The sequence below is a fragment of the Myxocyprinus asiaticus genome, chromosome 2, assembly GCF_019703515.2.
Source record: "Myxocyprinus asiaticus isolate MX2 ecotype Aquarium Trade chromosome 2, UBuf_Myxa_2, whole genome shotgun sequence".
NCBI classification, from domain to species: domain Eukaryota; kingdom Metazoa; phylum Chordata; class Actinopteri; order Cypriniformes; family Catostomidae; genus Myxocyprinus; species Myxocyprinus asiaticus.
The window spans coordinates 59144701-59164027 of NC_059345.1; the positions used below are offsets into that span (position 1 = coordinate 59144701).

Here is a 19327-nt window from a genome sequence, read left to right on the forward strand (position 1 = left end):
CAAACTTTTATACCCTAAATCTCCACTTTCACTTTTACATCTGAAAGTCACATGTGGTGCCTGTTTAGTTTCACTTTCACATCTGAAATATTGTTCTGTTTCTCACCCACACCTATCATATCGCTTCTGAAGACATGAATGTAACCACTGGAGTCGTATGGATTACTTTAATGTTTCCTTTATGTGATTTTTGGAGAAAAGGTCTGATTACCATTCACTTGCATTGTATGGACCTACAGTCCTGAGATATTCTTCTAAAAACCTTTGTTTGTGTTCTGCTGAAGAAAGAAATTCATACACGTCTGGGATGGCATGGGGGTGAGTAAATGGTGAGAGAATTTTCATTTTTGGGTGAACAATCCCTTTAATTAAACACACTTGAGACTCAATGGTGTTTTGGTGTAAAACCTTGCTTGACACTATGAGGTACCCTTATTTTTTAAACTGAATGCTATCACAAATTAGATTTCAGAGCTTTGGTAGAAGGGAAGATTATCATTGAATAATGACTTTTGGGTTAAGGAAATCATGGAAAACAGCTGTGTAAAGATTTCTCAAAATATCTCCTTTTGTGTTTGGAAAAAAAACAACAATATATGGGGTCTGGAACATAAGGGTGAGTAAATAATGACAGAGATTTAATTTCTTTAATTATTTCCTATTGTTATCTTGATAAACATTCTTGTTCTTTTCAATTCTGATTATATGCACTTGACAGAGGACCTTCTAGCATTCGTTGTTTACTTTAGCATGCATTCATAATGCAACTTTATACATTCGTCTTTTATTAGAATGGCTAAAAACTCCCGCATGAGTTTAGCTGGCGCTTCTGATGAGAATTACACCTTCTGTTGGCGTGTCTTCTGTGCATGGGACTACCTGATTGGGAACCTAGAGGCAGCCGAGAGTAAAGGGGCAGCCATCATCAATAGCATCAGAGTAAGCATCTCCTACATCCAACATCCCATAATAAACTATCTATCCCTGATTCAATTCCCAACGATCGTCCAGTTTTAATTCAGTACAACATTGCCTACAAGGGAGGTTTATGTTCAACTATTAGTGCTAATTTCCCAGAGGAAAACATGTGAATTGAGTCTCATCAGTGTCATGAAAATGAAACGCTGCCATTTGTACCATTGGAATATCGTTCAGAGTAAGACTAGCAGTCAACCTGCTCTCTAAACATCGGCTACTTAGAACTCCAGTGTCAGTTGACCACTAGTTACATGGCCATACCTTGGGAGAAATGACTAGTTTTCACCTACATACTATTGTTACTACAGTTATTGTTACTACTATAAAATCATTATAAATTAATATGGGATCTCCTTCAAACAGTGTAAGATGCTGTAATTTTTTGATGAATGTGGTGGCTAATACCATGTTACCGGAGTTGTATTGTAGTTACAATAACTGTAGTATGTCTTTTGGCAGAAATGATGATTCACTTTTTATGGTATTTGTGATTTTGGATGCCAATTGTTTCTCTTTTTTGTGTTTTGAAGGAGGCCATTGTAGAAGAGCAAGAGAAGAAGAAAGACACCAGCCTGCAAGTTCCTCTTTATTTGTCTCCCATTATCACCTCAACATAGCCTTAAAGTGCTGACGAAGTCATTTTTTAGGAGCTGAGAAGTGCATGTTTAACAAAACTGAGGCCATTGCAGGCTTTTGAAGGAATAAATTATCAGTATCAGTAAGTGAATTACAGTGATGTTTTGTTCCTATCTTTCTGGGGTTGTGTCACACCACCTGTAATGCTGACTCAGAGAGCTCTGATTTATGTATCCCCTCCCCATCCAATGCAATCGCAGCAGAACATGCGAAACTGAAAACACCCTGCTGTAATTTATACAAACTGCCTTTTGCTAAGGGGGGATGACTGCTCCTAAATTGGCATCAGACCTGCTCACACATTAAAGAAGATTAACATACACACAGGGTTATACCAATATTTGTAACTCTAATAGATACTAATACCTAAACGCTATGTGGGTGAATCTCATGAAAACATGAAAATGTCACGTAGTGTCAAATAGGCTTTATTTTTTTCAAGCAAAAAAAAAAAAAAAAAAAAGGGGGAGGACATGTTGACATAGTATGACCTGGATATGTTCTTGACAGGCTTCATGATATATTCTAAATATAACTGGGTATTTTCAATGTTAACTTACTTATTTTTCCATTGCAATAGAGTTTTAAATATCAGGACTGAAATTCTGTTAAATTTTGAAGTACTGCTTTACTTTGTGATAAAAGTTCTCAGACAAACTGGGAAATTCAGTACATATCAAGCCAAAAGGGGATTGTTTATTGATGCTGTGTTTGCAATGTTAAGGCAATAAAAGCTGATTTTAGAGTGATAGGTGAAAAACAACTTTTTCTTATAATACTAGAAACTCTCTCCAGCATGTCTTCTGTAGCTTTTACAGTACCATAACATCCAGAAACAGAAACATGTTATAAGGCAACTTTGTATTTTGTTGAAATGTATAGAAAAAAATGTTTAGTATAAACAAATATCTGTTATAAAAATTACAAATGAATATACAGTATGTAATTTAGTACTTAATGCTTAATAATGTTTTTAGATTAGTGGTCCTTTTTCCTCTCAGTGAAAACTGCAACTTCACATTAGCCTGAAAGTAAAGCAGATTATAATACAAAGTAGTTGTTTCATTTGTATTGATGTTAGTTAAAGAACCCAGACGAGGGTCATTAGATACTGCATATTATAGCAATGACACTTGTGTATACTACTAAATAAATACCACTATTAAAAAGACAAAATCAGGTGTCTCTAACTATAAACCTATTCATTTCGGCTTCTGTTTCGACAGAGCGGTACTGATCAGTTTGCGAATTTTGGCCAACATTCTGGTGCTGCTTTCTCTGGCTGGCAGCATCTACATTATCTACTTTGTGGTGGATCGTTCTCAGAAACTGGAGCAAGAGAAACCAGAACTAACACTCTGGGAGAAGAACGAGGTATGGTTAAAAAAATTTTTGTTGTTGTATATTTTGTCTTAAAGTGTATATCAGTATATCACTAAATATTTTTTCTTTGAGCATGTTTATCCATGTTATGCATTGGGTTACCTCTTTAGGTAAGTGTGGTGGTGTCTCTCATCACAATGATCGCTCCTTCAGCTTTTGAGCTAGTGGCCCAGTTGGAGATGTACCACCCCAGGACAAGTCTCCGCTTTCAGCTTGCTAGGTCAGAAAATAACTGTTTTAAGTTACTGCTATTTGTCCAATCCCCAACCCCCCTCCCCAACATTGAAACAAATGTACCTCTTTTTGTTAATTTGCTTATTTAGAGTACTGGTGTTGTACCTTGGAAACCTCTACAGTTTGATTATTGCCCTCCTGGACAAGGTCAATAGTATGAGCTCTGCTGTAAGTGACAATTATATTCTTATCCCATTTAACTTTTTTCTCCAAATTATATATATTCTTATATTTAGATTAAAAGCATTAAGAATTCTAAACCCAAGAGAAAATATTTTGCTCAAAGTTTGCCCGTTAATAGCTATATGTTACAGATTCTGAATTTATAGAGTTCTGTTAGAGTAATGTCTAATTAAACATGCTGTAAGCGATTTAAGACATTCTAGAATTTCCTCAAGCTGAGCTATTGGATTAGCCACACCCCCTCTTTCCAAAACCACCCAATACAAAGATACCAACAGCTTTATTGAGACCAACATCGAGCAGAAACGGTTGTCAAAAACAACAGCTGCAAAATAGCAGCCTCAACTGAAAACTCTTATGAGCAACATGGCATAAAAATGGCAATAAGCTTTAATAATTGCTGCAAATACAATACTATGAGAATGAGCCAAACGACTGGCAGGCAGAAAGCGTCAGAGACCGTGGCCCGTGGACACGTTTCTGTTTGCTGCTATTTACAGTGCTGTCACAGAGACCGGTGAGATATCTCACAACACTTATTTCAGTGATATCTTTTAGGGAGTAGGAGCATTATTTCATACCTTTCCTTGAAAAAAATCACTTGCGGCACCTTTAATGCAGCCTTCACATGCTATCGGAATGAACGTAAATACGAGTTTCCCACTCAGTAGTTGCACATGAACAACCCCTCAAGTCATAATTACAACTGGGAACCTCTGAGATAATTTTAATACCTGAGTTTCCAAGTTGGGAGGAGACATACATTTTCAACATGGCAGAGGAGAGGACAGTTTCTGTAGTGAATGACAGTTTTTATTGATTTTTCTAAATACAGCTTATTGGTAACACTTGCTGTGTGGTCATATACATTTACTGTATGTATACAGTATCAGCAACCATTTGATGTATGCTGTAAATTTTTACACCATGAAAACAGTTTGTATTTGACCAAAATTCCATTATCGTCAGCAAGTTTACTGAGTAATATTATGGTGTCAAAATAAAAGATCCTCAAGAAATATGTACGAATGTACCTGGCGTTATCCATGTTTCCTGTTCTTTCCGACAACTAAGTACTTGAACATAAAATTGGATAATTTCGTAAGCACATGAAGGCAGCATAACAACTTAAAGGTGCTGTAAGTGATTTTAGCCTTTATAGAACTTCCATGAGAATTTGCAGTTCAATTAGACACGCCCCCTCTTTACAAAACACTACCCTCCAAATATAGCATCGAGACTGAGTGCGTCTTCTCACAGTTGTCAAACACACCAGTAGCAAAAAAGTGCCCTCAGCAAACAACTGTTATGTATCGGAATATGACATTAAACATGAATGTTCCGCTTTAACTACTACACTATGAGAATTGACAGGCAGAAAGCACATCAAAGTCTTCTGATTGGCTGTTAATCAGTACGCGGTCACATTTTTGTTTGCTATTTACACAGTCTCGTGCTGTCAGAGATTGGTGAGATATCTCAGAACACTTTTTTCAGTGATACTGTATCTTTCAGGGAGAAGGAACATTTTCTGCATACCATTTAATAAAAAAATAAATAAAAAAATCGCTTACAGCACCTTCAATCTAAGATTAATCTTAAAATTCCTTAGGAGAAATAAAAATAGAAACAAATGAGACAATTGTTGACACTGTGTAGCTACAAAATGAATGCGGATAGCATTGCTTAGTGCAATGATGGTGGTCATGTTCAAATCTCTGACTTTTGATTGCAAATATTTGTATCTTTGCAAATGAGCAGTCAGGACATTGCTAAACTAACCCTTTAAGCAAAAGTCCCCATTTGCTCTCCATTTAATCTGATTTCTGTTTAGTATACACAACTGAGATAAGAGATCTCATTGGGTTTTTTCTTCCTTATGAGTAGTCAAATAACTAATTTAAATGATGAAAACACTGTTCAGATAATCACCACTCTTGAAGTAGAAAATTACTGAAACGTTGTACGTTTTGAATAATTATAATTTATAATTCTCAAAACACATTCTAGATTCATGTTGGTCCAGGAAACCGCTCAGATTCAACATCATACCTAGCTACGATCTCTCAGCCCTCTGAGGAAAACCTATCCACCACTGTCCCAGATATTACAGAGCGACAGAACAGCACTCTGACCATGACTCTTCTGGAGCTAAACAACAGTGTGACCACAATCAAAAGCACCATATCCTCTGGGCAACCAATGAGAATGAAAGCCCTGCTAAACCAGACAGTTTTCTATGAGTACAATACCAGATCACAGCAAGATCCATGCTGGGAAACATATGTCGGTCAGGTACTCTTTCATGTGGGCATCATTGCTTTCTGCTCCAATACCTGTTGTTTATTAGTTTATATGGACCTTCCCTGGCACCTAAGCCTGGCTGGAGGATATGAACGAAACCTAGTAGCTTGATTTTTAGGTTGCCGCCCTTAATACTCATTGCATCGTCAACAGGGGCATAGAAAGAGTGTTGGGGGGCCTATATGAACATTAAAAATGACATGTAATGTAAAAATGACAAATCAGTCCTAATTGATTTACTGAAAGACATTGGTAAAAAGGTGCTAGCCATTGTAGGATTACTGCTTGAATGTTTGTTCAGTCCACTGGTGACACTACCTGTTAACATGAAAATTAAATTGACCTAACTTAATTTCATGATGCATGTTCCTGGTCTGATTGTGCATAATGCATTGGTGCACATTATTTCAAGTCCAAGAAAATGTTATCTTCCTAATCTTTTGCCAATATGTTCAACAACTATTGTCATATTGAGATATTATACAGAAATGAACAAACAATGTAAGTGAACAGACATTCTTACCAACTATAAACAACATTATCTTTGAGTTAACTACCTCTCTATTTTCAATAGCTATTGCAGGCTACATAGTTACGTATTTATTAAGGACATAACAGGCAAAATGAAAATGGGCTGTCTGATGTAAACTGTTTTCCTCTGAGGGAGTGGAGTATGGATTAGATATATAGATTTAAATACACAGCCCCGCATTTATTTAATGAAACTGCTGTCAGGGTAAGATGTCAGTGCATGAGCTCTTGCTTTAAATCCAAAGATCTGATTTAATGGCCTGCTTGGAGATGCTGATGGTCTGCAGAGGGGTAAAATTGCACCCTGCACAAGGCAGCTAATATGAGGCATTTATTTTGTTTATCTAATTCACAGGAGATGTTAAAGCTCTCCATCATTGATATGATCTTTACGGTGGCAAGTATCCTGCTTATTGATTTCATTCGGGGATTGGTAGTTCGATACTTGAGTGACTGTTGCTGCTGGGATTTGGAGAGCAAATTTGTAAGTGTGCTACTTTTGGTCAAAATGACACTTTTAGAGATTTTTTTTAAAGCAAATTTATGATATATAGGCAGGCTTGCAGGGAATCCACAGAATTCTGCAGAAAACGCCTATTCCCATTGAATTCGAACACTCATTAAGTTCTACCAGACTGATCTCAGTGTAAATTCGGCTACTGTAGGTCGAAAGTTCTCAGTTGAACTCACCGGAAGTGTTTTTGAATGTAAGATCCACAGGCATCCGTGACACACTGTGAATTATCATAGAAAAATTATTTAGACTCATTCCTCAGTTCGTAAAAACAAGCAAAAATCGTGTTTATAGTAATGCACTTCCAGACGACAGAGATTAGTGAAGAATGTGGAAAAAATGTGTGGAGATTCTGTGTGGGCCTTATGTTACTAGATGAGAGCCTTTTAATCACTTGCTGTTTGCATTATTGAGTTCAGATTTTTCTGTTAAATATGTAAAATAGCATGCTAAAAACTGTTGCCATAACATTCATATATAAATCAGTATATTCCCTTTCCAGCCTGAATATGGTGAATTTAAAATAGCTGAAAATGTTCTTCATCTGATATACAACCAGGGAATGATATGGTGAGTGATAATTTATACATTTATCAATACATTGTATAAGATATGATAATCATTATAAGTAGAAATATACAGGTATCATAATGATTATTACTTTGACTGCTGTTTAACTCTAATACACAATCATAATATAAAATATTATTTCCTACTGTAAATCTTTATATATTACCCCACCTTTCTATATCTGCAATAAACTGTCCTATTCCCCTGGTGCTCTTTACATTAGAACTCAATGCTCCATTGCCCTCCAGTTTTGTAATCTCACAATAATGACTTTTCTGAAGCTAGGTGCACAAGCTGAACTCCATTAAGATGAGGAATCAATCTTTTCTTGTGTCTTTTCTCTTACCCTGTAGGATGGGGGCATTTTTTTCACCATGCCTGCCTGCCTTTAATGTCCTAAAGCTCATTGGTTTGATGTACCTGCGGAGCTGGGCCGTGCTGACCTGTAATGTTCCCCATCAGCAGGTCTTCAGGGCCTCCAGGTCAGTGAGGCAGAATGTCATTAGAGGTTAAACATTTACCACTGCTCTGAGACCAGTGCTGCACTGTTACAGAAGTGGTTTGTTGTTTTGATTTGACTATGAGAAGGTGACCTCAGACTATGTCAATTTGATCCACAAGAGTACCCGACCTTTCTTGCAATATAACAGAAGCATGAGGACAAAATGTTGGTTTCATAATATGTGCTGGGGCCAATTAAGCAAGTTGTGTAATGCATTTCAACTATTGAAGTCAAATTGTTATTAAGAAAAGTTAAAACACTATATTTATGCAGCTCATAGTATTATTATTATCATACATACCTGTAACGCTGAGATAAATAGTATTATAATATTAATATTAGCAAGCACTGCTATTATTATTGTTCATACTTAGGGTTAGGGATTTGAAAAAAAAAAAATACTTTCTCCTATACCAGCTAAAAATTGAGAGACAACTATAAGTAATCCATTTGCAGGTTAATTTTTTTGAAAACTCTAAACACAGTGGGCGAATTCCAGTTGAAAGAGATCATCACATGCCCTACTCAATCCAAAGGACAGAGCTCTTGATATGGGCACTCTGAAGGGAGCATGGCATTACTGTATACAGGTGCATCTCAATAAATTAGAATGTCGTGGAAAAGTTCATTTATTTCAGTAATTCAACTCAAATTGTGAAACTCGTGTATTAAATAAATTTAATGCACACAGACTGAAGTAGTTTAAGTCTTTGGTTCTTTTAATTGTGACGATTTTGGCTCACATTTAACAAAAACCCACCAATTCACTATCTCAAAAAATTAGAATACATCATAAGACCAATAAAATAAACATTTTTAGTGAATTGTTGGCCTTCTGGAAAGTATGTTCATTTACTGTATATGTACTCAATACTTGGTAGGGGCTCCTTTTGCTTTAATTACTGCCTCAATTCGGCGTGGCATGGAGGTGATCAGTTTGTGGCACTGCTGAGGTGGTATGGAAGCCCAGGTTTCTTTGACAGTGGCCTTCAGCTCATCTGCATTTTTTGGTCTCTTGTTTCTCATTTTCCTCTTGACAATACCCCATAGATTCTCTATGGGGTTCAGGTCTGGTGAGTTTGCTGGCCAGTCAAGCACACCAACACCATGGTCATTTAACCAACTTTTGGTGCTTTTGGCAGTGTGGGCAGGTGCCAAATCCTGCTGGAAAATGAAATCAGCATCTTTAAAAAGCTGGTCAGCAGAAGGAAGCATGAAGTGCTCCAAAATTTCTTGGTAAACGGGTGCAGTGACTTTGGTTTTCAAAAAACACAATGGACCAACACCAGCAGATGACATTGCACCCCAAATCATCACAGACTGTGGAAACTTAACACTGGACTTCAAGCAACTTGGGCTATGAGCTTCTCCACCCTTCCTCCAGACTCTAGGACCTTGGTTTCCAAATGAAATACAAAACTTGCTCTCATCTGAAAAGAGGACTTTGGAACACTGGGCAACAGTCCAGTTCTTCTTCTCCTTAGCCCAGGTAAGACGCCTCTGACGTTGTCTGTGGTTCAGGAGTGGCTTAACAAGAGGAATACGACAACTGTAGCCAAATTCCTTGACATGTCTGTGTGTGGTGGCTCTTGATGCCTTGACCCCAGCCTCAGTCCATTCCTTGTGAAGTTTACCCAAATTCTTGAATCAATTTTGCTTGACAATCATAAGGCTGCGGTTCTCTCGGTTGGTTGTGCATCTTTTTCTTCCACACTTTTTCCTTCCACTCAACTTTCTGTTAACATGCTTGGATACAGCACTCTGTGAACAGCCAGCTTCTTTGGCAATGAATGTTTGTGGCTTACCCTCCTTGTGAAGGGTGTCAATGATTGTCTTCTGGACAACTGTCAGATCAGCAGTCTTCCCCATGATTGTGTAGCCTAGTGAACCAAACTGAGAGACCATTTTGAAGGCTCAGGAAACCTTTGCAGGTGTTTTGAGTTGATTAGCTGAATGGCATGTCAAAATATTCTAATTTTTTGAGATAGTGAATTGGTGGGTTTTTGTTAAATGTGAGCCAAAATCATCACAATTAAAAGAACCAAAGACTTAAACTACTTCAGTCTGTGTGCATTGAATTTATTTAATACACGAGTTTCACAATTTGAGTTGAATTACTGAAATAAATGAACTTTTCCATGACATTCTAATTTATTGAGATGCACCTGTAAATATACCCTTCTCTAACAGTCTTGTGGAAGGGCCCTTAAAATAATTTTCTTACTTTCATTTGGCATCCCCTTTTTGCAGTGCCCTTCCAGGGCACAAAAATGCCATTTGGAAAACGGCCATTGTGTCTCTGTGGAGCTCTGTTTTTCAGAGCGACCTGCTTAGACCCGCCCTAACAACACTACTCAACCAATGGTGTGAGTTGGAGTCGGGATTATCCCTTTGTTTGACCAGTGGCAGATGAAGAGTGTATTCGGAAAGCTGTTTTGAAAATATTGTTTATTTTTTAATTGTTTATTTTTGCAATTCCATTCAGTGGAGCTAGTGACGCGTTTGTGCTAAAAACAACAAGAGGAAGGAGCTAAATGAAAGAGAATTGCTTCTCCCTTTCAGAGTTGTAACTTGACACCGTGTCTTTTAAAAGCGGCGAGATACATGGCAGCAGTCAAAGAGTCTGTATAGTTCATGTTTATATACAGCATAATTCAAAATAGTCCAGATGGGTCCCATTTGGTGTTCAGGAATAGTTAGCCACACAAGGCCTACTCTCTAGAACTGCGCACCAGTGGACGGGCAGTGACACGTTGTGGCATGTGAAAATACAAATGAGCAATGTTTTGTGACATCACAAATAGACAGATTTAAAACAAAATGTTTCATCAGGGTGGTAACCATAAATGCACTTTTTAGAATTGGGAGGAAGTTTTGAATTTTGAATTTACAGTATGTTTTTATGGTATATTTACCACTTATATGTCTAAATATCAAGGAAAATTTGATTATCAACTTTACGACCCTTTTAAAGGTGCACTCAGTAGCGTTTTTGTTTTTGTCATTTTGGACTTAAAGTGAAACCTAGCAGTATGGATGCAGCATAATTCAAAATCAGTAGTTTTCAGTTTCAGATGCCATTGTAAAAATTCACTATTCACAGTCAGCCATGATTAATTTAATATATGAGTTAAAGTGTCCAATAACAGGATGGTTACTGAGATTAAGCCAGTAGTATTTGACTGGTCATGTGATTCAAACATGGCAGCCCCTATGAGGGGGACCCTCTCCATGAACCAAAAAAGAGCTTTCATAAGGTTACTGATATGACTGGAGTCTTCTTCTCATGTGAGTTGTCATGATTTTATACTGTACATACACTACCGGTCAAAAGTTTTGAAACACTTACTCATTCTTTATTATAATTTGTTTTCACATTTTATAATAATAGTAAAGTCATTAAAACTATGGAATAACATAAATGGAACTATGGGAATTATGTTGTGACTAAACAAAATCCAAAATAAATCAAAACTGTGTTATATTTTATCATCTTCAAAGTAGTCACCCTTTGCCTAGAATTTGCAGACATGTACTCTTGACATTTTCTCAACCAACTTCTTGAGGTATCACCATGGGATGCTTTTTAAACAGTATTGAAGGAGTTCCCATCTATATGCTGGGCACTTATTGGCTGCTTTTCTTTATTATTTGGTCCAAATCATCAATTTCAAAAACTTTTTTTAAATTAAATTTTAGCTTTATAATGAAATAAATTAATATGGTGGCACAATTATATTTTTGTCTACAAAACTAATTTCAAACATTTAAGCATACGCCTTCAGATCAAAAGATTTTTAAGATCATGGGAAACATTTCAGTCAAGTGTTTCAAAACTTTTGACCGGTAATGTATGTTTCAAAATAACAATTCATTGCTAAGGAGTAAAGCTTTTTTAATTATGAAAAAATGAATGAGTGCACCTTTAAACCTTTAAGCATTGCCACTTAATCCTGTACTACATACATGACTGATACAGTACCTCCAGTTATGTGACATGTTGAGAAGATGGTATTCTTTTACTTTTCTAAGCGACTGGCCAGTAAGCAACCCCCTAGCAATGATCCAAAACAGCCTAGCAACCATCAACATCTTAGCATCATGGAAATTAGTTTTGTTCAGCAGCACTCACATTTTCCTTAAAAAATGTAATAATCTAGTTATTACTATTTAATATATGCATTCTAACCTCACACATTGTCATCAACCAATAATTAGCCAACAAAATACCAAAACCCCTCACAGCTGACACATTTAAAATACTGATATACGTTGCTCATTTTTGATACATAATCATCAAAGCTCCTTTATTTTGTTATGTTTTATATTGACACTCTCTGCTTTTTGATGTTGGCTTTCACATAAGACAGTTGGCAGTTTGACATGGCAGACATTGATAGGAAGTGAGAGGCTGGCGGTAATGCACGATGTCACAAAGCAAAGGTCATCTCAAACTGGTTTCATGAATATGATAATGAGTTCACTGTTTTTCAGTGGCCTTCCCAGTCTGGATTTGAATCCAATAGAACACCTTTTGAATGTGGTAGGATGAGAAATCGCAGCATGAATGTGCAGCTGACAAATCTGCAGAAATTGTGTGATGCAGTCATATCAACATGGACCAGAATCTCAAAGGAATGTTTCCAACATATTGTGGAATCCATCCAAGAATTGATGCTGTTTTGAGAGCAAAGGGAGTCCCTACCCAGTATTAGTATTGTGTTTCTAATAAAGTGCTCAGTGAGTGTAAATTAAAAGTACACTGAAAACTTGATACTGATAGTATTAAAAAGAGTTTTATTTAAAATGATAAGTCTTAAAAAAACAATTAACATTTTGCTAGTGGTAAATTATAATTTGGGTTGCTCAAGACAAACCTCAAATGAATGCAAAGTACTTACTGTATAGATATTCTTTAAAAAAAAGTCCCACACCCCACTCCACTCAAAAACTTTAAGTCATTAATTGACTGCGTAACAAGGCATTCGGTTTCAGGCACAGCCTGTCACGCACTTACCTAGTGTTATCACACCCCAAAAACCTTTGAATTGCATATATGGTAGAATCTTACGCGTGTTTTCAGTAAAATGCAATAAAAAGAACTGTAATTTCTATGTCTCTCTCAATTAAAAGAGGCCCTTAGTTTGGAAATCTTTCTAACCCATTTCAACATATTTTCTTTTGCCGAAGAACAACATTAGTGAAGATCTACAGTAAACTGGAGTATAAATTGCTCTGACAATGTCTGTGATGTAAAATACAATTTTATTTTATATGAGCTGTGAGATTAATTTAAAATCAGTGAGCATTCAGTGTGCGGATCAGGGACTCTCTGCTTCATTGAATTCAGATCCCTCTCATTTTCCAGTGTGGTGAGTACCGAGATAACAATGAATGCTTTAATGTGACAAGCGACTGCATTGGTCAATCTCTTTTTCAGATGTACTTAACTGCAGCTTCATCATTTCCCTACTTGGGTTTTATCAGTCACTTGCAGATGTGAGGTGAAACATTACCATGCAGTCTACACATATTTCATCTTCAATGACACTGTATACGATAAAAAGAAATCATCCCACTGATGGAAGTGGATAATCATCGTCAGATAATATGGAACAGTCAAATCAATGTAGTTCTATCTTGTTACAGACTCAAAATCCACTCAAAAATGTGATATACTCAGTTTTAATTTTATTTGATTCCCTAGATCAAATAATTTCTATCTGGCGATGCTTCTCTTCATGCTATTTCTGTGTATGCTACCGACCATTTTTGCCATCGTGAGATACAGGCCATCTCAGTACTGTGGACCTTTCAGGTAAATAAAAACTGTCCTCAACATATATGAAGGGCTGCCTCTTTAAATCTATACTATTTAAAGGTATAGTTCTGGAAAAATTGAAAATTCTGTCATTATTTACTCACCCTTATATCACTTCAAATCCTAATGATTTTATTTCTTATAGTTATAAGATAAATGTTAAGGAAATGTTAGGCAGAATGTCCAAACTACTTTCCATACAAAGAAAGTGGATGGGGGAAGGGAGGCCTGGGTAGCTCAGCAAGTAAAGACGCTGACTACCACACCTGGAGTTGCAAGTTCAAATCCAGGGCGTGCTGAGTGACTCTAGTCAGACTTCCTAAGCAACCAATTGGCCCAGTTGCTAGGGTGGGTAGAGTCACGATGGGTTAACCTCCTCATGGTCGCTATAATGTGGTTCTCGCTCTCGGTGGGGCGTGTGGTGATTTGTGTGTGAATGCCATGGAGAATAGAGTGAGCCTCCACACTCGCTAGGTCTCTGCGGTAACATGCTCAACAAGCCATGTGATAAGATATGCAGACTGACTGTCTCAGACATGGAGGCAACTGAGAGTCACTACGCCACCATGAGGACCTAGGGCGCATTGGGAATTGGGCATAGCAAATTGGGGAGAAAAGGGGAGAAAAAAAAAGAAAAGAAAAAGTGAATGGTGAACAGTGGCTGCCAAGCTCCATAAAGGACAGAAAAGTGGCATAAAGTGTAGTCCATATTACTATTTTTAAGTCTTCTGAAGCCATATTTGTGTGAAAGAGACCAAAATTTCAACTTTATAAAAGTTGTTATTTGCAGAAAATCTTGCCCTCCGATGTACTCTCAAATCTAATTCATGCTTGTGCACATTCAAACATAGTGGGTCATGGTCATGAGTTGCAAGAGATTCACATCATTGGGGTGATTAAATGATGACAGTATTTTAATTTTTTGGCTGAACTTTCCCTTTAAGCATACACTACTTCCATAATATGAATCACTCTACTACATGGTGCCATTTAATGGTGACATCATGCGAAAGCTGCGAAAACAAAACACGAAAACAAATTCCCTGATTGCATGGTGATAAATAAAGATTGACCCTTCACTAAGCCCAGCTTTAAGTGTTTCTGGCCAATCCTATTTTAGCAACTGTTCCCATCAGCCATTTTTCCATTTTCTTTATTTTTTCTTTTATCTCGAGACGAGCATACTATGGATTAAACTGTGTCAGCCCTCAATCCCAAATGAACATGTATAACATCGGCAAGGACACGTACAATTGCTTCAAGGTAAATGAAAGCTAATAACGTTAATTAATTAATGTATTGATTCGAGTCTTTGTAAAGGTGATAGTAAATAAAAAGTTCACTGCATCATAGTAAGGGTGTTATGAGACATTTTAAGTTCTGTTAACTGTTAAAACAGTTTTGCAAATTAAATTACTGTGTAATTTAACAATTTTTTAAACCAAAAATTTCAGATAAATATGCTTTACAATGTCACTCTTCATTCCAGCCCACGTAAGAATATTATCCCATTCATTCCTTGGTGGTGGTGGTGTAGTGGACTAAAGCACTGAACTGGTAAGTGGAAGGTTGTTGGTTCAATCCCCACAGCCACCACTACTGTGTCCTTGAGCAAGGCACTTAACTCCAGGTTGTGGATCTGTAATCAGGGCACTGTAAGACACTTTGGATAAAAGCATCTGCCAAATGCCTAAATGTAAATTCCTATGGGAAGTTTAGCAAAACTTGTCAGAGCAAGCAATGGTAACCAAGTGGGGTGGAGCTTAGTGAAGAGTCAATTAAAGGAATAGTTCACCTAGAAATATATATCCTCTCATCATTTACTCTTTATTTCTTTTGCTGAACACAAATGAAGATTTTAAGAAGAATTTCTCAGCTCTGTTGGTCCATAAAATACAAGCGAATGGCTACCAAAACTTTGAAGGTCCAAAAAGCAAAGAAAGGCAACAAAAAAGTAATCCATAAGACTCCAGTGGTTAAATCCATTTCTTCTGAAGCGATATTAGTGTGGGTGAGAAACAGATAAATATTTAAGTCCTTTTTTACTATCAATTTCCACTTTCACATTCTTCTTCTTTTGTTTTTGGCTATTTATATTCTTCATGCATATCGCCACCTACTGGGCAGGGAGGAGAATTTTTAGGAAAAAAGGACTTAAATATTGATCTGTTTCTCACCCACAACTATCACATCACTTCTGAATATATAGATTTAACCACTGGAGTCGTATGGATTACCTTTATATTGGAGCTTCAAAATTTTGGTACCCATTCACTTGCATTGTGAGAACCTGCTGAAATATTCTTCTAAGAATCTTCATTTGTGTCCAGCAGAAGAAAGAAAGTCATACACATCTGGGATGGCAGAAGGGTGAGTAAATTAATTTTCATTTTAGGGTGAACTATTCCTGAGGGGGATCTTGTATCACTTTGAAGAGGTTTATTTTGCAAAAATGATTGGCTGACTGTAGATCATTCCACTTATTTGTTGTATTACACAGCTACCTACCAAATAAATAAATACAAGGACATGAAATATTGATTTATGTTTAAATAATTATTATGTGAAAAGAAAGAGACCACAGAGTGATGCAAGAGCAATGAAATTAGCACAGCTATGTTGGAAATCAATTTCCTGAGACAACAATCAATATACAGTTTAACAATCATTGTGCAAAAAATGTAACCGCAGAATCCCATGACTGAACAATCAGAATCAGGTATTCCAGAGTGCTGTGCAACAAGTCTTAATAATTTACATTTAAATATAATTAATGGCTGACTGCTTTTCTTTACATTTCCTCTACCACTTTGTAGTGGTCAGGAGAAAATTTATGACATCATCTCCGAGACCATTAACAATGACTTCCCGCTGTGGTTCAGTAAAGTGATGAGTTACGTCACCAGTCCTGTAGTGGTGCTGCCTGCATTGCTTCTACTGTTGTAAGTCTTTAATTATCACAGAGAAAATAATTAGATTAGGCAAGCATAAGACAAATGCCTTCAGTGTACTCAACCTTGTGTTGTTTTCACCTTCTGACTCCATTATTTTAGTTCTGTCTCTCACGGTCTTTTTCAGTATGCTGATCTACTACCTACAGTCCATCGCTAGATCACTCAAAGTCACCAACAGCCAGCTGAGATTGCAGCTGCAGACCGTGAGTTTCTCTAAATGGAATATCAGTAACCTCTGTGTACTTTACTTCTATGTGTACTTTTTGTATACTTTATAAGCGTTATGAATGCATAATACTGAATATATTCAGTATTATGCATAATGCTTTTACAGTGCATTATAAATGCATTTTACTGAATTCATAATGTCTCATTATAATAAGTTATAACTTCTCATAAATAATTATAACTACAGTTATTAAGATTTCTCCTATTCATAGTTATACTTTAGTATAATGTATTATAATACAAGCAAACATCCAATTTTAATGCAGCAGAAGCTAATAAAGTTAATTTGATAAGTGCTGTATAGTGTAAACAGTCAAAAGACGTGATCATAATATAAGTGGTCTTTGTCTGCTTTAAGTAAAGTTACAAAAGCAATATCTTCTTATAAACAGCAATAACATAAACTTGTAACACAATACATTACAAGTTAAATATATAATGGAAGTTATTTATAAAATAAGTCTCCAAATAAGATGCACAAACATTAAAGTTTATTGAATAGAGTCCAATATAGAATCAGTTTAATGGGTTTACACCCAAGAAGACTGGCTACATGTGTGATCAACATACATCACACATGTAGCGAGTTTCTGATATATTTAGGGCCCAAGCACTGAAAGTGCAGAGGCCCTATTGTTCTTCTAAGGATTATTATTAGGGCCCAAGCACTGAGCGTGCTGGAGGGGCTCTGTAGTACCCCCTTGAAAATGGGCATTTAAGGGGGGCTCTGTAGCACACCCATTTTAACTACAGTCACCGGAATTGGTACGTATATAGTTCTCATCAAGCTGAACAACTTTCATACTCAAAACAGGAAGTCAGCCATTTTGGATTTTCTGAAAATTGCAGGCTCTGAACTTTTAAATTCTCTTCCTAGGGGATTCATGTGACTGGCACCAAATTTTGTGCAACATCATGCCTAGACATTGTAGATGCTAAATTGAAAATGGATTTTTGATATTTTGAATGGTGTCGCCATGGTAAAGCAATACATTTATGGTGAAAAATGGAAAATAGGAAGTTAGGGTTAGGTGAACTCATGTATTTCTTAAACAGAGCGCCCCCTAATGCTCATGTGTGCAATGACAGTGCTGCACCAAGAAGACTACTGGTATATCAGTAACAGGAATACTGTTACAATGCTACAACCCCCCCACCCCCCCCCACCCCCATGTTCAAGCCAAATCTACACCCTTGGCTACATGTATAGTTCTCATCAGGCCGGACAATTTTCATAATTAAAGTTATTAGCTCCATCCAACAGAAAGTCGGACATTTTGGATTTTTTGAATATTGCAGTCTCTGAACTTTTAAATACTCCTCCTAAGAGATTCATAATACTGTCACCACATTTAGACAACATTATGCCAAGACATTGAAGAGGCTAAATTGTGAACAGATTTTATATATATTGAACAGCGTTGCCATGGCGAGGCATTAAAGGTGCTATATGTAATATTTTTACTAACTAAATCATAAAATTACCATAACAAGTCATTAGAGAATTAGGAAACATGCTAAGTTAAAATACTGGCTTCTCCGATAACAATGCTACATGCTATGTACACTACAATGCAGTATATTCTTCTTTGAAGTTTCCATTCTGGGCCGGAATTTCTGTTTATGTTTTGGCCTGTGTGATCCCGCCCACTGCCCACTTACCAGTAGTATTTCGACACCACCGGGTTGCCAGATTTGAACAAGTTTGCAAGCAAACAACACTGCATGCTGCAGCCATGGAAGCAGCAAATGCACTGGATAATGAAAAAATCCACACGAGCTGGTTTATAAACAATAAAAACATTGCAAATGTTTTCATTAGCTGATCAACTTACAGTGTAAAGCTCGTCACTTGACATTTTCAGTTTCACTCGTTCCTGTTGTGTATACTCATTCTGGCAACCCACATGAACTTCGAGTTTGGGGCGGGGCAGACAACTCTCCAATATTTTGAATTTGGACTGCAGTACCCATTTTAAATGCTTGTTGTCAATCTTACATATAGCACCTTTAAATTAATGGCAAGAAATGGGAAACAGGAAGTGTCTCATATCTTCTGTGTGCAATGTGTGATTTAGATCAAAATTGAGATGTATGTTTAGTCTTGGGGGCTAATCACATGGATGTGACTATTTTGGGTCACGGTCATAGTGCCACCACCTGGCAGCAGGAAGTGTGGCTCTTACAACAGACTTTAAAATAGGCCTCTTATATTTACCAAAATTGCTTCAAAATTGTTTAGAATAATGCCAAATGTGTCCACCTTGCACTGTTTTCCGAAAGCCACTGGGTGGAAATTGACCCATGGTGCTTGGGCCTGTCATTGCTGCTTGCAGCTATATTTTAAGAAGAAATTGCTTTTGTCACTTTACTTAAAGCTTACCTATTATATACGTACATTACAAATATATATAATACATAATAAATTTTGCAGATAAAATTGGATGTTGCTTGTATTATATTACATTACACTGTAAGGTATAACTATG

General features: G+C 36.8%; 1 protein-coding gene across 1 annotated transcript in view; it reads left to right on the top strand.

Moving 5' to 3' along the window:
- The window catches only part of LOC127452754 (transmembrane channel-like protein 3), a 43328-nt gene that overhangs the window by 15949 nt on the left and 8052 nt on the right, over positions 1-19327 (top strand). Inside the window, exons 8-19 of the mRNA XM_051718445.1 lie at positions 792-939; positions 1509-1552; positions 2841-2988; positions 3108-3217; positions 3321-3399; positions 5425-5709; positions 6605-6733; positions 7266-7333; positions 7687-7815; positions 13543-13653; positions 16473-16598; positions 16735-16813. Coding sequence (XP_051574405.1) covers positions 792-939; positions 1509-1552; positions 2841-2988; positions 3108-3217; positions 3321-3399; positions 5425-5709; positions 6605-6733; positions 7266-7333; positions 7687-7815; positions 13543-13653; positions 16473-16598; positions 16735-16813 — 1456 coding nt within the window. The remainder of the gene's footprint in view (positions 1-791; positions 940-1508; positions 1553-2840; positions 2989-3107; positions 3218-3320; positions 3400-5424; positions 5710-6604; positions 6734-7265; positions 7334-7686; positions 7816-13542; positions 13654-16472; positions 16599-16734; positions 16814-19327) is intronic.